Here is a 27101-nt window from a genome sequence, read left to right as displayed (position 1 = left end):
TGGACGGCAGTATGAAGCATAAACACTTGAGATCCTTGCAAATCCATATAAACATACTAGCAATTTGAATGATGATCAAATTCATTGAACAAGAAGAAGAGACAAGTAGCATTAATGATAATCCATATCAACTTCACATCTGGAATTCTCCTACCGACACACGGACCAAATTCAGTATAAGCAGCATTAATGTACTACTTAACTGTCCTGATCAAGATATATCACATTTGCTCCTGATACACAGACCAATATTCATTATAATTATGTGGTTAATGAATATGAACAAATGCAAGATGATTCCTATTAAATTACACGTTTTTAGTACAAAAATCAGCAAGCATAAGACTACCAAAAAATAAGGACATAACAAAGAAATCCAAGGAACAAATAACAAACATCATGTAGAAAAACACAAGCATATATACTAAATCATTTGCATATAGCCAATAGAAAGGAAACTAAAATCACCAGAACTAGTAAAAGATCAACTACGATTTGCAATTACTATAACAACTAAGTTCCTCTGTTTATCTCCGCACAACAAACCAACGACTTGTACCCTTCAAACTTAAGGGCAATTAAGTACGCACAACACCTACCTGATTGATAATCTTCTGGTGAGAATCCGACAACCCATTTTTCGTCGAAGTGGCAGTGATACCATTTTTTCCATCAGCCGCGAACTCCACTGGGCCCACTGGATTCACATTGTACCCATAAAACGGCGTCAGATTTTGCTGGTAATAGTTCTCGTACCCATAGTAAGGGGGTGGCAACGGCGGCACAAACGACGGGGGCCTCGCGTACACGGGTGGTAACAGCGGCGGCGGCGGCGGCGGAGGTGGCGTCGCCGCGGACGAGACGCGGGGGACGAATTCAGGAGCCTCGGCGTTCAGCTTTTTGGTTCCGACTAAGGATGATGGGGTTAGGGCTTCGGAAGACTGCTCCTGATCCATGAAAACGAGGAGATTACAGGCGTCGATTCGTTTGAATTAGGTGAATGATGTTTATACTAAACGAACTGAATTGAAGATATTCTGTATTTGGGTAGAAATTTTCCAGAGTGCAGAGAGAGTTGGAGAGACAAAGAGGGAGAGTGTAGAGAGACAAATCAGAGTGTTTCTCGGCCTCCAGCAATGGAGTTTTGTATATATATAGATATACAACAGTGCGTGTGAGTGTGAAGAGTGGGTGATCCCCTCTTCTTTTTGTTTCTTGTCTTTTAAATATAGATTTCTTGAAATCATTCAAGGAGTGCAATTTTTGGATTTAATTCTAAACTTAATTTTCAAAATTACACAATTGCTAGCCTCAGATTCTTCATATTAATAACAAAATTGTTTTTGGTCATCAATTTGGAGTTGGGAGTTGTACACAAATTTTTTCCTATCTAAAATTAAAAATACAACAAAATTATGACAAATAAAATATATGAATGTGAAACATCCACTTGAATTTGACTTTCCACTATAGTAATTTGAGATCTTAACATCATATATTTAAGAGTTAAATACATTTTGCACCCCTAAATTATGCATAAAATATATTTACACCCCTAAACTATAAAACTTAACAAAGTAGCCCCTCTATATACGAATTTTTCATGATGAAAATGCCCTTAATTATTTACACCTCCTAAAATATCTCTGTTGAATATAATCTGAATTATTATAATTTTTTTATTTAAAACAAACAAATAGAATAAAAAGTATAGGAGTAAGTGAGAAGGGCGTTTTAGTCTTATCAATACCAAATTATTTTATCAGGAGTACTTTTGCTACCTTTCATACTTTAGGGGTATAAATAAGATAAAATGCACAGTTCATCAAAGTACAGTTAAAAACAATGTACCTAAAAATATAAACACGATGAGTATTTCTATGACCACACACAGTACTGTTTTCTTGGAAAGCTTATGCGTCCTCAGAGTTTTTAAAGATTGATCACAAAAATGTGCCTATATTGGAGAAATTAGGATCCTTGTCAAAGATATTAGCAAAAGGGATTTTCTTATTGTTTTCATGGAAAAAAAAAAAATAGGTACGTATTGATCATATAAACTGCAGTTAAAAGAGCATTTGTCAAAAATTTCAGGCATATCAGCATGAAATAACAAATTAAGTTAAAAAATGCAGCGGTGTTTGCGTTCACTGAGTCGTTTTGTTCTGGTGTATATGGACAATAGATTTACTAATTTATTAAATTCGGACCTTTAATTTCTTTTAACATTTAATAGTTGAACTGAATTGATCAGATCTGACAGTTCTTGTACAGTAAAAAATGATCCAACATTTATTAGAAACAAGAAATAATATATAATATGAAGAGCATGACAATTATTTAATAAAAAATGCCATTAAGTGAATTTAACAAAGATGGGCAAATGAGGAATGTTTAAGAAATCCTTCTACCCATTTTTAGAATAGGGATAATCTCACTTTTGGTACTCTAATTATATCCCTATTTCACTTTTGGTACCTTTAGCTTCCCAAGTCATCAGACTCAGCATCTAACGTTTGTATTTTTCATCACTATTGTTACCCTTTGCTAGTTTCACTGTTAAAACTAATCGCCAACCCTATTTTAGAGGAAAAAATAGGCAAATTGTTTTTCAATAAAATGCCATATTCAGTAGCCATAGATATCAATACACAAAAGAGCATTGAGTGAGTTTAACTCAGAAAAACTTATAAAACAGCGGAATGAGGAGAAATTGGAAACATGTCCACTTGTAGGATCAAAAATATAATTTATCCTTTTTTTGATTGTATTGGCTAACGGAGAGCAGCTGCCGTTATCAATTGGACGAAAATCCCTCAATGGTCCTTAAATTGAAAAAAAAACCATAAATGGACTCAGTGTGTGAATTGGTTTGAGTGTAAGATCAAAATTGGATGGGTCCACTTATGAGATCAAAAATATAATTTACCCCACAAAAGAGCATTGAGTGAGTTTAACTCAAGAAAATTTATAAAAAAGCGGAATGAGGAGAAATCAATTTACATTTCATCAATACTTTAACAAAATATTGGTATAAAAAATAATAGTTATTTTTCTGATACATAAATAAGTATATAATCATTCTTTCTATTTAAGTGCTAATTTTATTTGATATTTTTTCTATATTTTCAAATAGAAAAATGAAGTTTACTTAACGAATAAAAAAATAACCCAAATTTATTTTGTTTTTGGTCAAAAACTTTTTTTTATCCTTAATTATGTTTCAACAAAATCAACATAAAATTGAAAAGAGCCTATTTCATTTTAATTAATTATTTTTGTATAAATTCTAAATTCGTCTAGTATCTTATAAAACTTTAACTTCTGATTAAAATTCAAAACAAAAAAATAAAAGTAAAGAAAATTTTGTTTCAGTAATAAAATTGTGGTCTCATAATAAAAATATGGGATAAGTATATTCACACCCCTGATCTATGCTCTGTTTACATAAATCATTCCTGTCTTTTGGATAATTACACATACACCCATCAGAAACATTAAAATGATTTACACGGATCTCCCCATACTCGAATTGAGAAAGATGAAAACTAATTTCTCCTCATTTCTTTCATTTTTTGCCATGCATGGTTCAATCCTCTCAAGTTTCTCTTCTGTATTGATGTTTACAGCTGCCAAACATGGCCTTTTATTGACAAAATCCAGCCAATTTTTTCCTCTAAAATGGGGTTGAACGTTAGTTTTGACGGTAAAACTAACGGAGGGTAGCAATGGTGATGAAAAATGCAGACGTTAGGTACTAAGACCGATGACTTGAGAATCGGGGTGCCCAAAATGAATTAGGGGTGTAGTTAGGGTATTAAAATAAAGAATAAGTATGCCAAAATTACGAAATTAAAAATATATCTAGGCCCCATTAATTTTATATAAGAAAAGACTTTATCCACATAATATATATATAAAATAAAATAAAAAATACAACAGAAATAATTACAAGACAAAATTAAATGGAATCCGGGCAATGGCTACCTCATTTAAAAGGTGTAGGCGTTTAACTACTGTATTAGTTTGTGTATATATACATATATATGATGATGATGAAATAATCAGCGAGCATCCATATAATCTCTTTCTAATGTCGTTATTTCCGATGTTGCTACTTCCAGGAACTTCTCCCAAACTTCATGCAGTAAAAAGCAAGTTGTTTTCCTGCAGGAAACAATTTAGGAAATCCAGCTCTGCTACTGTCATGGTTTTAAAGCATTTCCAAATGAATTCCGACAAAATTTCAGTTGATTCTTCTACTGCTTCAGTGCTTCGGGTTGCATATCAGGTTACCCCCCCTCCCCCTCTCTCTCTTACAAGTATTTTACCGGAGAAAATAGCATTTTTCGACCCATATTTTAGGGGTCAGTATACTTTTGGTCGCATTAGTTTTTATGAATGGTTGTGTAAGTTACAAAAAAATTCTTAGTTTTAGTCATCTCAACAGATTCCGTTAGTATTTTGTGCAACGGCCACGTGTTGAATTAGCACGTGCCTTTTCCCGTCTGAATACTAAAGAAATCTGGCTTAGTAAGAATTTTTGTAATTTATAAATCAATCAATGAGAATTCCATAACTAATGGAACAAAACATACTGGTCCTAAGATATAGGACGAAAAATACAGTTTCTATTTGCATGTATCATGGGTGTAGGGTGGAGATTCTGAGCAAACAATCGTTTTTGTTGATGGAATGATGATCAGGGTGTTCCAGGTGCGCATAGTGAGGCTGCTGCGCTGAAAGCTTACCCCCACTCTAACACAGTACCATTCGATAAGTTTGAGGATGCCATCAAAGTAATCCCCAAACCCTACCTTTTCTCTCTCTCTCTCTCTCTCTTCGGTTTGTTGCTCAATTCACAGCAGGTATTTTGAGGGAAAAAGTAATGTGCTGCACCTGACTTTCTCCCTCAAAATACAAATGAAATTTGATAAAACGGGTAAAAGTGAGAATTTTTACAAATTACGACACTATTGATGAGATTTCTGTAACTAACGAAATGAAGAGTTTATTGACCTAAAGATACGAGATTTCAAATTTAATATCTCTGTAAAATAATTATAGACAAGAAAAAGAAAAGTGTGGAAATGACTCGTCTTTTTTGGTTTGTTGAGAAAACACGTACTACGTGCGGTGCAGGCAGCAGAAATAGGTTTGGTGGATGAAGCAGTAATCCCAATAGAGAACACAATAGGGGGTAGCATACACTGCAATTACGATCTGCTGCTACGACATAGGGTTCACATAGTTGGAGAGACTCATCTAATTGTCAATCACTGCCTTCTTGCTTTGCCTGATGTTCCAATCCACCAACTCAACTCCGTTTTCAGCCATCCTCAGGTCTCTCTCTCTCTCTCTCTCTCTATATATATATATCTAAATAGTGTTTGGACTGGTTCTGATATCATATTAAACAACTAAATTGAGTTAAATTCATTTCGATCCCCTGTGATATAAAAAATTATAAAAAAGCCAGCTATGAAAATTTAAATATAAAAAATTACCCTTATGTTATGAACAATGACTCACATAGCTCCCTACTCAATCTGGTCTTAATTTTTTTAGGACAATGACTAAAATGCCCCTCCACATATATGAGGAAAAATTTTATACTTATATAGTATATTATATAAATTTTAATTAAAATACACCTATAATATATCAATAATATATAAAATTAAAATTTTTATATGGAAAAAATTATTTTTTGGTCCGTGTAATATATCCAATATTAATTTTAATTCGATAATTATGCCTATTTTTTATGCATTAAGTTTTAAAATTAATTAAATTTAGTCCTTTGGTGGACCGAATTTTTTCATTTTTACCGAAAAATAACATGACATGTTAATTAAATAGTTCTTGGTGTCCTTCGTGGCTTTAGAAAATGAGTTAGTTTACACGTTGGATACAATTATATTAAATGTATTAATATAATTTATAAAAATAAAAATATTATTTTAAAAAAATAATAATCACCCTACCTCGATCGCCTCCCCCTTTCCCCGCAGAAAGGGGAATGACTACGCTACCACCCCCTGCCTATATTTGGTTTTGTGATTTGCACACCTTCACTACGTGTGCAATTGGAATTTAGTTTTTTTTATTACTTTTTTTAATTATGTTTTATTCTTCTCTGTTTTTCTTGTTTTTGTCGCTCCTTTTCTCTCTCTCTTCTTTCTTGTTTGTCTGAAGCTTTCTTCTCTCTTTCCTTTTCTTCTTCTCTTTTTTCTTCTGTTTCTTCTTCTTTCACCACAAATATAAACGTCAATAAAATCATTTTCAACGTACCAATTTAATATAAACAAATCTATTCAACATCAAACCTACACTACTTATTTTACACTATTTTATATTATATCAAAACACAAATCCAAACAGACCATCTATCTCAAAATACATATTTACTTATCTTTATTTTTCTCTCTCTATCTCCAAAACATTCAAAATATTAATCCAAACATAATACCGGTCTCCCAGACCATTAATTGCTGGATTATTTTTGTTCCAATTAAATTATTTAAAAATTAAAGCTGCTGGAGAGGAGAACTGCTTAATATTAATAAATTAAAAAATTACAAAATTAAAATCATTATGGACCAAAAATGCCACCTATCATAATTAACAAAGCACGAAAAATGCATTTTTCCTTATATAATATAAAATGTTACTTAATTATTAAAGTAATAATAGTTTTCTGATAACATTTAATTATGTAATTTATGACATACATACAAAAATAAATAAATAATACATAGCGTGAGTTTAATTTGAAATGGATAGATTCTTAGCTACGTACATAGGCTATTAGCTATTGAAATACGCATAAGGACATCATTATGTACCGAATGAAGGAGTCGCAATCCACAGTACAGAACCAATCGGGCGGCGTCGAATTTTCCTGAACGTAAGAGGCTTACTAGGAATAAAGAGGTCTGAGGGGCATTTAATTTTAGACACTTCTGGATTAATTAATTGTATATATTAGCGTGTGGGGTAAGCTAATTTTTGGTGCAATGGATACCACGAAAAGAAAAAAGAAGTTTGATAAGGAAGATAAGGTGAATGGGCGTGTGGGGGTGGGGGTGGGGGTGGGGGTGGGGGAATTAGTATTTTTCATTTCGTATAAGGTTTATTTTATTATTTACGGGATTCTCAGTTTTGATTTTGCATAAATTTAAAGTGGTATCGGTTTTGATACTCTGTCAGTCTTCCGTTCAGTTATTTAATGGATGGCTTTGTGTCCAAATACACACTATAAGAAAATGGCTCAATAGCTATGAAAAAAAAAATAATAAAATTTCGAGATAATTAGCAAGTAAAATTCTCATAGTTAATCTATCTTATTTGATACAAGAAATTTAATCGCTGACAATTTAGCAATGAATTCTTTAAAATATATATTTAGAAATATAGATCAGCAACGAGAATTTTACTTAAAAATATTAGGGTAAAATACACTTTGCCTTCCGAATTATTTGTTATGTAACAATTACCCCCTAAAGTAACAGATGTAACACTTAACCCCCACAATTAAACTTTTAGATAATACTGCCCTTATAATATATATGTGTATATATATTTAGTTCAACAAATTTCTTATTTTTAGTAATTTTGTATTGTAAATTTACTTAAAATTTTCTTAATTGAAAAAAATAACTTTTGTTTATAATAAAGAAAAATGTAATTAGTAAGTTAAATAGTTCAAATTTTGTTTTTCTTTATAGACTCAAAGTTAACTAATATATCAGTACAATAAATACATAAAAATTTTCATGAAAAGATTTTATTAATTTAGAGAATGAATTAAGTAATTAACTATTTGTTTTTTAGATAAAAATGAATAATTAAATATCGGTTTCTTAACATATTTTCTCTAAAAAAATATGATAAAATATATTTATTTATTTTTTCTAGAAATATTTAACTTTTGGATAAGTATATATATATATTTGTCTATTTTTTTTAAGAAGCATATATGAGTTGTTGGTTATTTTATATTTATTGTGTATCTATACTATATATATATATATATTAATTTTTATACTCCACTTTTAATGTAAATTCTTCACTTATTAAAAAAAATTGATTAAAAAATAAGTGAGTGATGATTTAATGTGCAAAATACTAAAATATATTGAAAATAACATAATTGTTCAAGGCATGAGGGATATTTTTATCGAACCAAGGGGGTAAGTTTTATGGGGGATAATGTTATATGACGAATAGTTCAGGGGGCTAAGTGTATTTTACCCTTAATATTATTTTGGTACATGAGTAATTACAAATGACTCAATTCGTATGCGAGTTTCACCACTAAAATCACTTTGGTACACAAGTAATTAATATAAAAACTTAATAGTACCTTTCACCATTAATATCACTTTAGTACCCAATTCGTATTATTTATTTATTTATTTTTTCTATTTTTTTTAATATAATGGACATTTTATCCCTATATATTAAAATAAAAAATAATAAATATCACAAAGAAAAATTTACATAAATTTCTATTGATATATTTTGTCTTATTTGAACCAATTGACTTTCATTTTCATATTTTGTTATCAAAATTTTATACTTTCTAAATTATTATCTCTCAATATATAGAAAAACTCATTATTTAATAACTTATGTTAATAATAAAGTCCTAATGAACCAAAATTTCACCATCAAAGATATTAAAGTCCTCATTTAATCAAGAAGTGTCAATTTTAGATTATAAAGTTTCAAAATTTAGAATACCAATTCAACTTCTCTATGGTTGCAATATATTTCGAATTTTACTTTTAATATAATTAATTACTAAATAATGGGTTATCTTATAAATATTGATAAATAAAGTGAGTAAAAAAATAAATTGGCGATATATAGAAAATAAAAGTAAGAAAATATACTGATTAAATTTTATTCATTTTTTTGTATGTTTATTACTTGTATTTATTTTTAAGGGTAAAATGATCATTATATAAAAATAAAAAATAAAAAACATCAATTCTATATCAAAGTGATATCGAAACTCAAGTACTAATTAAGTTATTCTTAATTACTCCTGTACCAAAATGCTATTAATATCAAAACTCGGGTACTAATTGAGTTATTTGTAATTACTTAGGTACCAAAGTGACATTAATGATAAAACTTGGGTGCCAAAATGAATTTACTCCTTTTGGTACCTAATGTTCCTACCTCATCAATTTTGATCACTAAATTTTTTAAAATTATCAAAATTAGTCCTAACTGTAGAAGAAATTTTTTGGTCAACAAAATGGGGTAGTTGTGGTTCCAAATTATATCATTCGGTCGGGGTCTGGGGGTGGGTTTTTATTTTGTGGACTCGATCGGATCTGAGTTGTGCCTTGAGTCTTGTCCAAGACTCGCCTAAGCCCGCCCCAAATTCAATTTATAAATATATTTAAAAAATAAATTGTATTTAATACTTATATTTACAGAATAAGATATATTTTAATTATAAGGTATTTCAAATATCGAGTCGGAACGAGTTTTGAATCTGCAAAAGTAGCGCAGAGCGGATCTCAAGTCTATACCATCCGAAAAATCCGTCTCAATTGTCATTCCTACATATACTTATTCTACAAATTGAAAAATAAGTAAAGTAAGCATGGTGTGGTTGATTTCAGGCACTTGTTCAATGTGAAATGTCAGTGACCAAGTTGGGGGTAACTGCAATTCCTGTTGATAATACTGCTCTTGCAGCTCAGGTAATATGATAAATCTTTGACCAACCTCAATATGTGTAATTATTGGTTCTTGAATGTTAATCAGAAATATTTAAAATATGTATAATTTCTTGTTTGCAAATAGATTGTGGCCAGCCATGGTGTTCGAGAAAATGGAGCCATTGCAAGTGCCCGTGCTGCAGAAATCTACGGCCTCCACATACTGGCTACAAATTTTCAGGTGATTAATTATGCCTTGTTTGGTTTTATTTTGGGTAAGTTGCACTTTTCATCCCTGTATTTTGATCAAAATCTATTTTGGCCCCTAGATTTTTTGAGGCATGATTTGGTCCCTAATATTTTACGAATTGTTATGATTTTGGTTTGACTATTAAAATTGGGTTTAAGGATGTTAAGTTAGGAGGGAACTGGATGGACCAAAATCGTAATAATTTGTGAAGATTAGGACCAGGATCATGCTTCGAAAAGTTTTGAGACCAAAATTGATTTTCACCAAAGTATAGGGACCAAAACTGTAATTTCCCCATTTATCTCCATTTTTGAATTTTCAGTTTTTCAATTCTCACTAATGATCCCACAAACTACAAATTTCATCAAATTTTATTAATATTTTTCCAAAAAAAAGCACGTATTAAGCAAATTTCGTCCCAAATTTGATTGCAAAGCCACCTACCAAACAAATTTATGATGACACTTAAGGCATAAGATGATTGTAATTCTACCCAAATTACTTGCACGAGTCGTCGCAAGTTTGCAACAGAGGTAGCTCGCCACAAAGTTTGTTGTAAGTATGCAACGGAAGTTGTTTGTCACAAATTAGCGACAGTTTTTGCGACAATTTTTCCTGCCCCAGATTTTCCAAATGACTTTTGCGATAAATCTAACATAGCTAGCTTTCTCCCCATTTTTTGCAACAGACGCTTCATTCGTCTCAAATAACCATCGCGGCTCAACTCTAAATTACATAAATTTCTGATTCTTTCCATCTGTGTGTTCAATGAGGGAATAAGTTTTTTTTCTTGAATTAATGCCATATTCACACAATCACACCACAATTCTTGCGTCATTGGTATAATTGTACGCCATGATTTACTTCTAATTAATCATCTGAGTCGTAAACAGGATCACTCTCACAATGTCACCCGTTTTCTCAGACTTGCGAGAAAACCAATCGTCGCAACAAACAAAACAGGTTATAAGGTACGGAAATTGATATATTATGATCTTGGACTGTATTTTTCTTATGTATTTCTTTTCTTATTAGTTTTTATAATTGAACTTCCATTGTAGACCAGCATAGTCTTCAGTCTAAGAGGAGGGCCTGGAGAACTACACAAGGCACTATCAGTGTTTGCATCCAGCGGCATTAATTTGTCCAAGGTAATTTCTTTTCCTTTGCAGTTCCATCATATTTGCATGGATTTTTCCATATTTATTAGAATATAAAGATAATATTAGTCACTACGAAAAAACAAACTGTTTGGGACGAACATTTGAGGAAAATCCGTTCAAATTTTGATTTGCGACAACTTTTGTAACAACTATAAACTTCGTTGCAAAATTTTGGAAACCCAAAATTCCTGCGGTTCAGAACTAAAAAATCCGTCACAAAATCATGTGAAGAAATTAAATAAATATTGCTAAATTGTTACTAATATATATATATATATATATATATATTAAGTGATAATAGTTTTATTAGTAATAAAAAGTGTGTATAAAATTAAAAAAATAATTAATTAGTGACACAATTTAAAGTATTGCAAATATAGTGATAAAATTGTATTTGTTATTACTGTTTTGTTATTATATATATGCCACTAATTGCTAAATACTATGATCAATTTGTAAGGTATCTTTTTTTAACATTTATTGATGGTGACAATTTCCATGCAAATAGAAACTGAGTAATTACAATGACAAAATAATATTTTTTGCCACTAAATATATATTCTTAATGATAATTTTAGTATCATTAATTAATTTTTCATGTCTACATATTAGTCCCATTTTATGTGGTGATATATCTTTTTCTTTGTGTTTTGGTTTAAAAATGAAACTGCAGATTGAGAGCAGACCAGAGGGAAAGCATGCAGCTCGGGTTGTGAATGGTTCTAAAAATGGAAATACCATGTGAGTTTTACTTTATTTATTTAATTAGAAAGATTTATGCCAAGGAATCATGGTAGGGGTAAATTGGGTATGGTTAGATCCGAATTAATTATATAACAAGTACGATATATCTGTCATATATATGATTGGTACAGTTAAAAAAATGATCAATCACATGATAAATACATCACACTTGCTGTGAGATTAGTTTGATTCGGCTAGACCAAATTTTGATAAAGTTACTTACTTCAAGAAAATGTCATCCCCAAATTATTTTTGAGGTAAAAACAGCAAAATTTCTAAGAATAACACTTTTAATCCTAAACAATATTACTTATTTGATTTCAATTTCTAAACAATCACCATTTGCACTTTTAGTCCCTAAACATGTATTTTTTTTTCTTTTACTATTTTGATCATTTCTGTCGTTAAAAAAAAAAATAGAAAAACTCACATGTTGCACACTTGACATTGAAAGAAGCCTTGGAAACAATTATTTTCATCTGATTCAAAAGTCAATTTCACGAAAAATGAGCAAGATCATAAAAAAGACTCAATCTAGGAATCATGTAAGGACTGAAATCAAATAAATTATAAGACTTAAGGACTAAAAATATCGTTATTCTTTGTGAAATTAGTCCTATATATTAAGGGAGTGGCGACATGATCCTATAATTATGAAGGTGGCAATTTAAGTCCGTTATTATTTCAATTTGTAACAATTGCAGTCCTTCCGAATGAAATTGTACCTTCATTTTACCGGAAAAATTGGGGTCATTGTGAGAAAAATTCGTTAACCATGTTTGCACGGCTGCTCACATACTATTTCCCCGCTGAACTTAATAAAACTATCAATTTTCACAAAATACCCAATTATTCCAGACAAATTCAGGTACAATTTTCTGAAAGAACTGCAATTATCATAAATGAAACTGACAATGAACCAAAATTGTCACTTCCATAATTACAGGACCACGAAGGCCACTCCCCGACATACACGACTAATTTTGCAATTTTATCATACTTTTTGTGTTAATTTGATTTCTGTCTACTGCAGGTGCTTCAATTATTTATTTTTCATCGACTTTGAAGCTTCAGTGGAGGAGCCTAGAGCCCAGTATGCTCTAGCACATCTCCAGGTAAAAGCTTTTTCCTTTTTTTTTTCTCTTATTCCGACGATGTATATGATGCCGTCCAACATCAATGTTAGAAACACATGTTAATTTTTGTTTGTGTGTGTTATAGTAACTTATGTTTTTTTTTATAAATAATTTTGCAGTTTTATTCTATGATCAATATTTGTATTTTTGTTCACTTATTAGACGTCCACGGTACATTAGGTTAGGAAAGCAGAATCTTATTTTTCATCCCATAATTAAGATTTACATGACGATAATTTAAGAAAATGAGAAGATTAAAAGAAAATCATTACAACTTAGATCATTCAACGAAAAATGAAAGTTTTCAACGTAAACTACAAAATAGAACCACATTTATGTCTTTCATCGAACTTTATATCAAAATTATTTGTTATTTCATTAATAAATTGATAGGGGTCATATATTATCCGATCTAAACGTAGACGACTTTATTTGAAAAAAAAAAAAAAAAGACACACAAGGTGACTTTATTTTTGCTTTAATTATCATAATTTTTTCTCCTAGCTAGTGTGTGGAGAGAGAGAGAGAGAGAGAGAGAGAGAGAGAGAGAGATGGATGGATATTACATATGATGAGATTTTGGAATTACGAGTGTGGTATTTGATGGTCAGGAATTGGCGAGGTCTGTTCGGATTCTTGGCTGCTATCCTATGGACACTGCTCTCTAGAGGAACATCCCCAGGCTTGCCTTACTTATTCTTCTTTCATTTATATATCTGGAAATGAGAAAATTTTTATTTAGTTTTTTAAATTTGTCTGTTATTAATTTTAATTCTTTAAATTTATTTATTTTAGTTTTCGTTTAGATAACTTTTAAAATTATTTAATTTTAGTTATTTAACTCAATTTTAAATAATTTTATTCCTACACAGCTTTTTAAGAGCAATTTTAGTCCATATATATTCATTCATTTTGCACTTCGTAGCTAATGCTCGCCTAAAATTATATACTAGTGATCGTTCTTAATACAATTGCTAAAACTGTTTTAAATAAGCGTTTCTAAATAAGATTGATCGTTCTTAATATCATTGCGAAAATAGTTTTAAATACGCATTCCTAAATAAGATTGACTCCTAAAACAGTTACAGGAGACTGTTCTAAACTAAAATTTGACCTTGTCTAATATTGTTGCAAAGATTGACAAACAAAACATTCCAATGACCATTCCTAATATATCACCAATACAAATAAATACAATTCCAAAATTTAGGCATGAGTATTACAAAGACCGTTCCAAAAGTAACTTGAAATAAATAATATAACTGTTCTGAATGTCATCCAATCCGTTCCAATTAGAAAAATGAATTTTTTTTACACAAATTCAACATCAGAAATGACCACCAACAATGTGTTACAATAACCATGCCGAATTGGAATGGTCCTTTATTAACTATTCCTAAATATTTGTAACGCCATCTATAAGGATGGAAGGTGAACCATTCCAAAATTCGGTTCTTTTAACTCCGTCAATTCCATACCATTCCAATGGAAAAAAAAATATCCCTAATCCGTCCCAAATTTCACTTTATTTTGTAGTGTAATTTCGCATTTATAAAAGGAGTCTAAGTGTAGTTAATACTTGTATTAATTATATATAAATAACAATTTATGATTATATATATAAATTAATATTTTATTCCTAAATTAACCAAAAAATTTAATTAAGGCGCGTGTATCACAACCACTCTTGTAAGGAGGTAATTTGCTTTATTTTGAAAAATAAATGAAGGTAATTTGATGTTTTTTGTTGTCATCCGAACTATGACTTATTTTACATTTTAGCATCTAAACTTTATTTTATATCAATTTACCATCTCAACTTTACGAAATTTTGCACTTTGTCATTTATAACTGTTTTTCAATCAAATCTTAATTTTGTCAAAAAAAAAAAAACAATCACATGCAGTGTACATGTTACATTTAAGGATTATGTGATTTAATCTTTTTTTACATATGCACAGCCTACTGTACATATATAGCTGCTACGATTGGCGTAGGGACCGGACACAATGGTCATTTTAGACAACTTACCGTAATCACATAACTCTATACAAAAATGGCTTGCAACAATTCAGTTTCAAAGACACCTTAACACCACGTCAATGCAAGATCATAAATAACATCTAAATAGTTCATTAAAATAAGATGAAGAACTTACACAAAAACATCACTCACAAATCCAACTTCTTACAACACTCCCGACAGACAATTCTCCACACATTTATAACTAACCTGAACTCACACGAAAACACAATAAAAGTTCACTTTTCAATACAAACTCAAAAGAAAAGAACATAGACTTGAATGATCAAAGCCATGGAGAGTTGGAAATGGGAGTAGCAACAGATTTGATTTGCAGATACTTGTGAAGGGCTTCGATTCCCATGTCCTTTCCAAACCCGCTCATTTTGTAACCCCCGACAGGCAAATCGTTGTCAAACGCAAAGTAGCAATTTATCCAAACTGCACCAGCCCGCAGCGATCTCGCAACTGTGTTTGCTATGTTGAGGTCATTAGTCATAATCCCTGCTGCTAATCCGTATTTTGTGCCATTAGCTCTCTTGATCGCCTCTTCCACAGTCCTGCATTGATTTTTGTTTTTTACTGTTATAGTGTGAAATCGGTAGATTTAAGGAGTTTCGATCACAGTTAATCAACATCTGTCATGGGTTTTTGGTTATCGTCAAAATGTTTGGCATATTTAATTTTTAGCTAGTGTTTTAGCCTTGTGTGCTAAAATAATAGTTAATAGCCGTTGTGTAGTCACGGCAAAAGTATTCGCTATAATTTTTATTTTTGATCATAATATAACTACAACAAAAAGTTAAATTTCTTCTGATGGTTTTATCTAAACATAATGATAGCACGTGGATTTGAGATTTTTTTTTTTGCACACTTTTTTGTCAAAATAATTATGTAATTTCACAATGTTTGCAGGCATTTTAGTATATAAAAATCAAGGATAATGACATTTACAGTCGCTGGTCTACGATTTATTTATACAAATTATATATATATTTTTTGTAAAAACAAAAACCACTCTTGCAATAAAAAAATAGGAGTAGTAGCTTGTATAATGATATTGGCGTTTTTTAGGAATGTACGTGTAATTTTACAAAAAGCAAGAGTGGTTTGTGAAAATGATGTTGACATTTCTGATGGATGTATATGTAATTTCTCAAAAGATAGAAGTGATTTGTGTAAATAAGACAAGATCAAGGGTGTAGATGCAATTACCTCTAAAAATTAATATATGATAATAGTAACTCCAAGCGACTATATTTTATGTCTATTGTTTGGTTCAAAGAATCATCTTAAATTTCATGTGGGATCGAACCAGACACAAAAAAATATTATGACACGCTTACCTGAATTTCATGATTGACATAACAGGTCCAAATATTTCTTCCTTAGCAATGGTCATATCGTCCTGCCCAAAAAAAAAAAAAAAGAACAGATGATATTAAAACCTCGGACCATGGGATTAAGCGAGGTTTACACATAAAATCCGTAAATATAAGTTGTTTGAGAGCTTACAGTAACATCAGTAAATATCGTGGGCTCAATATAGTACCCCTTTCCAGGAAGAGGCTTACCACCAACTAACAATGTTGCTCCTTCCTTCTTTCCACGCTCGATATACGAAAGAACTTTCTCGTATTGTTTCTTGTCGACCTGATCGAATCAAACACATAGTATTCATAAAGAAAGAACCACAATCTCTGGAAAACATAGTATGCTTATGAGAACCGAAAATGTGAAAAGATAAAGCATTGCTACAAAAGATCTGATTTTTTGTCGTAGTTAATTACTATGGACAAAAATAAAAAATGATGATGATTGGTGAATAAATAATTAACCATGATTGCCCACCGATTAGTTATTCAGATGTTTGAACAGGTGCGCTTATAAATGCTTTTGTTATAACTAAGAGTATAATAAATGCTTATTAACTGCGGCCAAAACTTTACATCAATTTCTGTGGTTGATATAGTAGTATTCATTTGGAAAAATTTGCATTTTATGTCCCACTTGTTAGCCCCTTAATTTGCAACTTTGGTCCCATTGATTTTGAACTCAAAACATCGCATCCTATAACTAAAAAAAAATATAAGTTTAGCCCTAAGATCTTTCTTCCGTTAAATTTCTGTCGGAAACAAGCTTCTTTAAGTCTTGAGGGAAATTGAGGTTGTTCCCTTAAAAAAATTAACGGAATTAAAACTTGAAACTAAAATTATATATTCATTGGAGTTGTGGGATCCAATGTGATAATAAGTTCAATAATAATTGAATCAAAATCGCAAACTGACTAACTTGTGGGACATAAAATGCAATTTTTTCATTTTGATCGGTATGATTCTTAAAATATACTCGCTTGCAATGCATGGAATTATCATTTTTTTTTAATAGTGCAAAAAGCTACACCAGTCGAGGAGAGGGAGTCGTACTTGTGGGCCCTGATTAACATTTGGATCAAAAGGGTCGCCTACAACCCATGCTTTCACCTCTTCCAACAATCTCGTGATGAACTTGTCGTATATCCCTTCCTGAACAAAAGTACGAGTACCCGCTACACATATTTGGCCCTGAAAACATTTTTGCAAGTAACAAATGTAATAAATCAAACTATACATGTACTACTTTGTAATTAATTCAAACAAATTGGGAAGAAATATTGTAAATATGCCTGGTTGAAGAAACATCCAACGAGAGCAAGAGGAGCAACTCTATCAACATCTGCATCGTCGAACACTATGAAGGGGGACTTGCCTCCCAGTTCAAGTGACACAGCTTTCAAGTTGCTTGTCGCTGCGGCTTGCATTATACGGTGTCCTGTCTCTGTAGACCCTGTAAAACTTACCTGAAAGTGTGAAAGAAAATTTTAGTACTAGTTCTACCTTAATTGCTCAGAAATCAATTTCCTTCCTAAAATTAATTAAGAGGGAAATCACATTTGTCGTTTCATAGTACTTGCGGGCTTGAAAATAGTCTTATAACTTGAGAAAATTCTCACTTTCAATCCTCCTACCAACTTCCGTTGAGAAATTGACAGAAGAAAAAACCACGAGTAACTCACATGGTCTTTCCTCTATTTGACTTGCAAGTAATTTTTTTCCCTTTTCTAACGGAAGTCGGCATGAGAACTGAAAATGATAGTTTTTGCAAGTTATGAGACTATTTTCGAGAATTCCATCCATAAGCAACGAGGCTGAAAATATACTGGGCCCAAATTACTGGATGAAAGATGCAATTTTCGCCTTAATTAAGATAAGAGAATGTGTCCTTAGAAACAAAAGTCTCTCTAGTATATATATATAAGGGATAATTACATTTACACTCCCTGACCTATAGTCTATTTATACGAACCATCCATACCTTTTGAAAAATTACACATACAACCCCTCAAGACGTCAATAACATTATACAAGCTACTTTTGCTTTTCGACTATCATGAGTGATAAATCAAGCGTATAAATATAATTATCCCGTATAATAACTATGTTAAAATCAAAGGAGTTATTAATATTGAAGAAAAATCACCATGTCAATGTCCATGTGAGAGCTAATGGCAGCACCAGCAGTGGATCCATAGCCTGTCACCACATTGATCACCCCATCGGGCACACCAGCCTGCAGGTTTTTAGAGCACAAATTAGTATCATATGTAAGAAATATAATTTCATCGATCATACATACGTATATTTGTCATCAGTAAGAGATGATAGATGAGTAATCCGAATGTTATGAAGATGCATGGAGTAATCTCTCGGTCATGGCTGTAAATCAATACGAGTAAGTCGAGCATACCTGCTTAGCCAAATGAGCACAGTAAAGCGCAGACAGTGCTGGGCCGACTTTCAAGACAAACATTTGAATGGGGAAATTCCAGGGAATTATGTGTCCGACCACGCCAATAGGCTCAACCAGCGTATAACCTTGTAACTCGCGCGACATTTTTAGCGTGGTTCCATGAATTTTGTCGGCCGCGCCCGCGTAGTAACGTATCAGTTCTGCTCCGTCGTGGATTTGCTTGGCCTTCCCCAAACTGTACAGATTTGCTGCATCGAGTGCGTCCAATGCTGCTAGTTCTTCAACGTTTTCGTCCATTAGGTCTGCCAACTTCAGCATTATTCTTCGCCGTTCCTGATAAAAAAGAATATGACTAGTAATTTTAATTAATCGCATTCTCGTTTAGTAGAAACACTAATAGCCAAGAAGTTTCTCTAACACCACGGTCGGAAATTATTTTTTGAACTGGTACCGTCAAATCTGAATCAAGCATTTGGCAAATATATTGATTCGACCATACCTGATCCGAACTAAAATTTTCCCACTAACACAAGATAAAAAAACATAGCCGCGTGATCTCTCTCACTACCTCTTGAGTCAGGGAGTGGCCTTGCATTTTTCGGAAGTTGTGGAGTCTTGCAACCCTTTCTTTTTTGAAGGAAATTTTTTGCTTGTTATTATGTTGTATTAAATTTATTTTTAGTCCCGTAACTGAACTTATTTGGTATTTTTATCTTTTAACTCTTTAAGGTAGCATTTTGCTCTTATATCTTTTTAATTTCGTGATTTTAGTCTTTTTGTTTGTCGGAGCTCACCTCCACCAACAAGAAGGGTGTACTCCGGTGAAAAACGAACTGATGAAATAACAAAAATTAAATAGATGCATGACCAATATAGTACTCTAAAAAGTTAAAGAACACGGATACTGACAGAAATGGGCCTCGAAGAAGAAAAGCCCCAATTTAAATTGATACATGAGAGACGCGCGTATTTTTCCGGCAAAAAAAAAAGATTAAAATCACGAAAATTGAAAAAATACAAGACCATGTGGTTGTGATTTTTGGGTTAAAGGATAGAAAATGAATTTTATGGGCACACACTCACCAGGTGAAATTAATTCTAAAAAGAGAATTTTTTTAGAGAGAGCGGGTTGTGTGTAATCAAATTAATAATAGTTGCTTTTTGTAAAAAATAATATTTTGGATATTTATAGTAGTGTTGGAAATTATGTAGTGTGTATGTATTTATTGTATGGCTTATATACAAAATTACATTTTTGTCCTTATAAATAAATGTGTAATACCAACATATATATTAGATAAATTGTGTATTAATCACGAGTTCATTTTTATTTATATTTTGAATTTGAATTATTATTTTGTTTGAGAATATTGTAATAAACTTTGACAACAAACTATAACAAATAAAATTTATTTACTTAAATAAATTAGAGAAACTTTATTATTATATAAATAACAAATAGCTTTTAAATTATAATTTTGTATATGAGATAAATTTTAACCAAATTATTTTTTGAGATTGAATGATTTTTTTGTAATAGAAATTAGTGAAATTTTGTTATATGTAAATAAATCAATAATTTTTAAATTGTAATTTGTATCTGATATGAATTTTAACCTCTTTTATTTTTTAAAATTTAAATAATTATTTAATCTGAAAATATTTTAATAAACTTTGACAAAAAAATATACTAAATAAAATTTAATATCTTCGAATTAAAAAATTAAAGAAAGTTTATGTTATGACAATTTTTGTCTTATGTTTTTTGACAGGATTAGTGGTGTTGATTGCTAAAGATGTGGAATAAAAAATGTATTTAATGTATTTTGTCCTAAATTTATTAGTTACAAATAATAATCTTAATTTTAATAAATTAATGATTTAATTATTATTCATAACAAGCAAGAATTAAATTACTAATACAAATTCCAAGCCGTCCTTTCTCCTTTTTTTTTATTTATTTAATTACTTCTTCAATAATATAAATAGATATTAAATGAGAATTAGTTAACTACCGATGATAATACTTAAGGCTGAGGTCCCATAAACAGATATTTACGTTACTTTATGTGATTATATCATTAATTTATTATTTTTATTATATTAATATATTGCTCAATTTATTAAAATATTAATATAATTATATAATTATTTGCTTTTATTAAAAAAAAAAAGAACCGGCCAATTATTGAACTAATATAAAATTACGGATTAGCCTTCGACCAAATTAATAAATTGTATTACTTTAATTGTTTATTTACAAGCCAAATTAAAAATTAGACACTAATCAAATTATTTAACAATCTTAATCAAATTAAATAGATTTCTAGATGCCGACCATTTGTAGTTTAATCCAACAATCTATATTAATAGTATTAATCTCTGAACAAATGCATCCCATATAGGCTATATCTGTAAAGTCAATCATGTGATTAATTATTATGATAATTAGAATTCCATTCGTTACGTAATTAATTATTTTTTTAATATTATACACTAATTATATTACAAATTTAATATACATATATTTATTAATTAACACTAGAACTAGAACAAATATGACTATTTTATTATGATTAAAAATAAATAATTATAATAAATATTAATTGATAACGGTTGTACAATAATTATTAGTTTTTTTTTTAATTTTTAGGAGAGGCAAAATATTAGTTATAGTTAAAAAATTTAATGAGAAATATTTTCTTCATTGCTAAAGTTATTTGTAAATTTTGATTAACTGGAAAATTTGCGCCCTTTTTTTTTAGTGGTAATTGAACTTAGTCTCGAGCTGTATCAAAATAAAGTTTAGGAATAATTGCACTGTCCCTATTGAGTTTTTGGTGTAATTAGACGTAGACTTCCTCTAATCTTTAAAATTATATTTAGTACCCGTGATATTTGTTTTTGTTTAACAAATAAACCTCTCTGTTAGTCAAAATTCGATTAATTTGTTGATATTAGCAAAAAACTTGAATGAAATTCTGTATTTACTCCCATTGATTTAGTACTCATCTATTGCAAGTCAAACAAATATTTTCTGACCAAATTATCCTTATAGATCTCATAAGATAATGCACATGAGGAGGTATATCTTCGCTCTTGTAAGGTATTTTGGTTAGAAAAAGTTTATTTAGCTTGTGATAAGTGGAATAACAAGTCAATCGGGAGAAATATAAATTTCTCTACGTTTTTACTAATATCAACAATTTCGATGAATTTTAACTAATAGATATATTTATTTGTTAAACAAAAACAAACATAAAAGTACTGAATATAATTTTCGAAATCATCCACATATACCTACATCAAACCTCATATATTGAATTGTGTTAAAATACTTACACATCCAGGCAGTCGAGGCCAGGGGCCATGGTCGAAGGCCTGACGAGCAGCTTTGACAGCTAAATCGACATCCTCTTTGTCCGCTTCAGACACATTTGCAATCACTTCCTCAGTTCTTGGATCTATGTTCTCAAACGTCTTTCCTGTTAATTTGTTAAACATTTTTGCATCAATTTTATTGCAGATCATATACTATATATAAACCCAAAAAAAAGATTGATAAATACATATATTGTCTTCTTATCTATAGTATATATAAAAATGTCTGTTTGGGAAAAAACGATCCTACCCTTAAGTATTCTTTTTAATAATTAAAATTAGTTGTAAAAGAATGAAGTCTATGAAAAACGAAAAAAAGACAATTTAGTATTCTAATACCTCTAAAATCAGATAATGGTAAATATATCTAAGTAGTTGAGAGAAATTACAATTACTAAGTATATAAATTCATACTTTTTACTAAAAAATTAGTACAATATTTAATTATGAAATTTAATATTACAAAATCATCATTTGAAAAAGTTTAGAAATATAAATAAATTTATGAACTTAATATTTTTTGTAGTTGATAAGTGATATATTGGTTCTCTAAATATACATTTTTACACATGCAACACACAAGATATGTTATAGTTGTAAGAAAAGTACGAATTAAACTTGAAAAATGTGGAATTATATACACCTTATAATTATATAATTATTGAAATAAAAAAGATATTTTTGTGGGTAACATCGTATTGACCACATCATTGATTGAACTTATAATTGCCGTCCGAGTTGGAAAACAACTAATCCCAAAAGTCAAAACTGTATATATTTAGAATATCTCAATCACGTTCTTACAAAAACTGTTTCAATGGTTTAAATTTGAAATTCTTGAAGGTTTTGATGAACTCAAATTCTATGTGTGTACGAACGTGAAGATGACTGCATCTATAGAAAAAAATAAAATCTCGATCAGATCCATTTTAACATGGAATATATATATATATATATATATATGTTGTGTTAAAATTTGGTAAATATGTAATACATTATAGCTGGCCTTGTAATTTTGTCTTTGAAAAAACAAAACAAAAAGAAGAATCATGAGCTAGTTTTTAAAAGTTAGCGAAATGTAATTTTAGTCCTGCAGCACAAGAGGGTGGAATTATTGGTTATACACAAATTGATTGTCGGAATTTAGTTCTATAACTGTAAAAATTTTGATAATTGTAATTTTTTTTTCAAAAATTTAGTTGAAAAATTTAATGTGACTCGCACATGACCCAATTAATTTACAATATTAGTTCTATAAATTAATTTTTACAGTATAAAAAATATCACCCTCTTAAATTATAAGACAAAACCGTGTAGTTTTTTTTTCTAAAAATTGTAATGATTGGAAGGTGATAGTTTAGTGAGGAAAGGACAAAAGAAAAACAAAATATCTTAAAAGTGACCCCAATTTGAGCAGTAAAATCATATATATGAAATATCTTAGTGTTTTCTTCAGTAAAAGCTAAGATCTAAACATAAAGAAAATGTCGAAGAGATGAGAATTGGTGGAGAAAGCCGTCTCGTTTTTGTATTTAGGATGATTAGAAGTTCAATCTTACGTTTTCCGTTCCGTCTCAAAATTCAAAAACCCTTTTATCTTAAAATATTTAACTTAATTCTTTGAAGAAGGAAGAAAATTGTAATTTTTGCATGTCACAGAAATTAAAGGAGAGAAGGAAGAAAGTAGAGAGAGAGAACCTGATATGGAGTCAACGAACTCTCCGTTAATAAACAGCTTCGTGAACTTTATTTCAGGAATACTGATCGTCGCCTTCTCCACATTCCCGTTCCTAATCTCCCCTCCCATCTCTCTCTGTCTCTCTCTTCTCTCTCTCTCTTTAGAATGTTCAATGAAGCAATTACTCAGCGAAGGTTATATATTGTTAGGCTTAAATATATTTTTAATTCTGTAATTTTGATATTTTTATTCTTTATTTTATAAAGTTGCAAAATAGTTTTGTAACTTTTGATATTTCGCAATTTTGGTCATTTCGATTATGCGTTTTTTAAAAGTTGTTGGAATAAATTATGTGCCCTTCATGATTTTGGTATTTTTATCCTTTATCTTTTTGGGATTTGTAAAAGAGTCTTTTAATTTTTTGATATTTCGCAATTTTGGTCCTTCCGATACCAGATTTGCATAAGTTGTCAGAATAAATCATATGCGCCACGTCATTCTCTTTTAATTTTTCATCTATTTTGGCAAATGTGAACTAATTAGAACAAAAATCCAATTTAAATGAACCGTACATGATTTATTCCAGAGATTTTTGCAAAATTCGGCATTGAAAAGACTAATATTACAAAATATTAAAGAGTTATAGGACTATTTTGCAATTCTAAAAAAATAAAAAAAAAATGCTAAAGTGCCAAAATTACAGGATTGAAAATATATTTAAGCCTATATTGCCAATTGTTAATCGATCTTGTTTCTTTTTGTTCAGATCGATTTTTTTTTTGTTGCAATTCATGTTGCACCTTCTATTCCATTTCAGTCATATATATATATATATATATATATATATATATATATATATATATATAGGGTGAATAGCAATTTACCCCCCTATGATATTGAAAATGAGCACATTACCTCCCTATGAAAAAAACATAGCAATTTATCCCCTTGTACTTTTTAAAATGAAGTAATTTACCTCTTTATATAGGGAGGTAAATTGCTTCATTTTAAAAATTATAGGGGGTAAATTGTTGTATTTTAAAAAATACAGGGAGATTAATCGCTATTTATTTTTTTCATAAGAGGGTAATTTGTTATTGCAATATCACAAGGGGGTTGCTTGCATTTTTTTCTATATATATATGACCAGTGTATAAAAATGATATAATTAATTTTAGTTAAAAAAAAAATTTATATACGTGATGTGTATATAATTGAATAGATGATGCATGGAACATGAATTACAATAACAAATATGATGCATGTAACATGAATTATAATAAACAATTCAATCCAATTTTTGATAATTTGAATTGAGTGAGATGTTTGAATCAGACAACGAGTGGGAAAATTATATTACACATGATATCTCATATTTCCAGGATTCACTTTACTTTCTATCTTATTTTAATTGGGTTTTTGCTTTTGAGTTTTGACTTTTGATGTTGATGATTACTTGGGCTGGAGTTGACCAAGAAAGTATGTGATTTTCACTTTCTGGAGCCCAACCTCTACTGGTAAGAAGATAGAGTGCTTGCTTGCGTGCGTACTATACGGGGTGAATAACATTTTATCCTCCAATTAAATAGTTAATAACAAAAAAAATTAAAAAGAAATTCTAAACAAAAATAAATAAAAAAGGCAATTAGACCCAATTCTAGATAATTCTGACTTGGACCCATCCGGATAGGACGGGTGTGGGTTCAAAGAATGGAGATCGGAACGTAATGAGCCTTCTCTTATCTCACATATCTTCTATATATATTAAGCTAATTTATTATTCTTGGAATAAGAAATGTGGGTAGGTGTATTTTGGAAGAATTACCACATGTGTACGCCTGCCCGTCCCGATTCAGGTAGGGCTAGGCACGTGCAGTTATATATTCTTTTAGAAAAAATTACATTTGAATCATTCTTTCTTCTCGTTTTAGACTCTTAAGATGACCAAGTGGTTGAGGAAAATCCTCCTCACTTGCCGATTTTTTCTTTTGTTGATAAGAGTCTGTTGCTTCTTTTTCTCAACCAACCGAACTAGCTCCTCTATAAATAGCCTCACTTGTGATTCATTTGACACACACAAAATTCGAGCTCTCATCTTCTGTTTCTCTTGTCCTCATTTCTTAGTGTTCTTCAATTCGTTTTTCCAAACTCTCTATCACAAGTACACGCGTTAGAGAGTTATAGCTATATTAACCTTGGGGAGCAAACGGTTTACGTTATCTGCACCACAGTAGTACTGAAATTTTACTCTTAATACAATGGTTTGTTCATGGCATAATTTTTAATTTTCTAACACGAATAACAGATCTTAAACATTAAGATCAAACTGAAGTAGGGAGAAGTCACAAGTCTATGAAAATTCACCCTAAGATCCATTTTGACATAATATTATATATATATATATATATATATATAATTTCTACATAAGTACCCTTCCCTCTTCTCCTCCCCCACCCTACCCATTTCTCTCCCTCTTACCTCTTCGTTGTCTGCCCTCTCTGTTCGCCCTCGTCCTTTGTCTTCCTTTGCCACTCCCCTTCTTCCCTTTCTTAATTATTAAAAAAAAAAAATAGTCGATTCAATTAGGTTAGATCCATCCAGATAAATTCTGTAGCGGGATGGGTCCTAAATCTATTCCTAGACTTAATAGGGTAGGCCTCGAGTCCGATCCATACCCATCCCACTACCACCTTTAGAAATAAGGGCAATTCGCCTAGCTCCCTATATTTTTAAATAAGAAAATCGTTGCTTTCTTCTCAATTTTCAATTTTATATATATGTATATATATATATATATATATTAGTGTGAACTTTCCTTGTATATATATTTGAAAATTAACTGTTTGAATGCACAAGGGTAATTCAATTAAAACTTTTAAATTAGTAAGGACAAAACAGATATTACACAGATAAAAAAATAATTTATACTTAGGCGAAATTGCATTTTAATCATGTATGTTAGATGGTGACATTTTAAGAACACCCATTTATGGGTTGGCAATTTAATGACAAAATATTTTTAATTATTTTTACACAATTTAAGAACTCTAGCCACCGAAGTGGCCATATTTGGCCCGAGTCAGTTGATTTGACCAATCTTATAAAATGTTAGATCTATTTAATAAAAAGTTGTTAAAGTATTTGAATATTATAAAAATAAAATTATGAAACTTATAATATGTTGTAACGACAATTTTTGTCGGGAAAACTATTTGTCTTGCCAAATCAATTATTCAATTGGTAAAAAATGTAATT

At 30.4% G+C, this 27101-nt stretch overlaps 3 protein-coding genes across 3 annotated transcripts in view; 1 reads left to right on the top strand and 2 right to left on the bottom strand.

Moving 5' to 3' along the window:
* Positions 1-1205, bottom strand: part of LOC105158826 (la-related protein 6B) — a 7032-nt gene extending 5827 nt beyond the window's left edge. Inside the window, exon 1 of the mRNA XM_011075708.2 lies at positions 600-1205. Coding sequence (XP_011074010.1) covers positions 600-956 — 357 coding nt within the window. The 5' untranslated portion in view covers positions 957-1205. The remainder of the gene's footprint in view (positions 1-599) is intronic.
* Positions 4094-13712, top strand: LOC105159014 (arogenate dehydratase/prephenate dehydratase 1, chloroplastic-like). The gene is made up of 10 exons (XM_011075945.2): positions 4094-4291; positions 4707-4799; positions 5143-5343; positions 9645-9725; positions 9829-9924; positions 10827-10904; positions 10995-11084; positions 11770-11837; positions 12874-12955; positions 13588-13712. The coding sequence occupies exons 1-10, from the start codon at positions 4094-4096 to the stop codon at positions 13642-13644; spliced, it is 1044 nt and encodes a 347-aa protein (XP_011074247.1). The 3' UTR covers positions 13645-13712.
* On the bottom strand, positions 15087-24011 carry LOC105158825 (aldehyde dehydrogenase family 2 member C4). The gene is made up of 9 exons (XM_011075707.2): positions 23867-24011; positions 22130-22272; positions 18785-19120; positions 18518-18607; positions 17664-17837; positions 17425-17562; positions 16514-16651; positions 16345-16406; positions 15087-15558 (listed from the first exon to the last, which is right to left on the bottom strand). The coding sequence occupies exons 1-9, from the start codon at positions 23973-23975 to the stop codon at positions 15285-15287; spliced, it is 1464 nt and encodes a 487-aa protein (XP_011074009.1). The 5' UTR covers positions 23976-24011; the 3' UTR covers positions 15087-15284.

This window comes from Sesamum indicum, linkage group LG3 (assembly GCF_000512975.1).
Source record: "Sesamum indicum cultivar Zhongzhi No. 13 linkage group LG3, S_indicum_v1.0, whole genome shotgun sequence".
NCBI classification, from domain to species: Eukaryota; Viridiplantae; Streptophyta; class Magnoliopsida; order Lamiales; family Pedaliaceae; genus Sesamum; species Sesamum indicum.
The sequence above is the reverse complement of the archived record's forward strand: the minus strand, read 5'-3'. Positions and strand labels throughout refer to the sequence as shown.

What these genes read in the sequence shown, in the direction of transcription:
- LOC105159014 (XM_011075945.2), top strand. Translation starts at nt 4,094, where the DNA reads ATGTCGTTATTTCCGATGTTGCTACTTCCAGGAACTTCTCCCAAACTT. An exon ending in AGTTTGAGGATGCCATCAAA is followed by an intron (nt 4,800 to 5,142) that starts GTAATCCCCAAA and finishes CGTGCGGTGCAG; the next exon opens with GCAGCAGAAATAGGTTTGGT. An exon ending in ATACTGCTCTTGCAGCTCAG is followed by an intron (nt 9,726 to 9,828) that starts GTAATATGATAA and finishes GTTTGCAAATAG; the next exon opens with ATTGTGGCCAGCCATGGTGT.
- LOC105158825 (XM_011075707.2), bottom strand. Translation starts at nt 23,975, where the DNA reads ATGGGAGGGGAGATTAGGAACGGGAATGTGGAGAAGGCGACGATCAGT. An exon ending in GTTCGTTGACTCCATATCAG is followed by an intron (nt 22,273 to 23,866) that starts GTTCTCTCTCTC and finishes ACAAATTAACAG; the next exon opens with GAAAGACGTTTGAGAACATA. An exon ending in ATGTTAATCAGGGCCCACAA is followed by an intron (nt 16,652 to 17,424) that starts GTACGACTCCCT and finishes TGATTCGATCAG; the next exon opens with GTCGACAAGAAACAATACGA.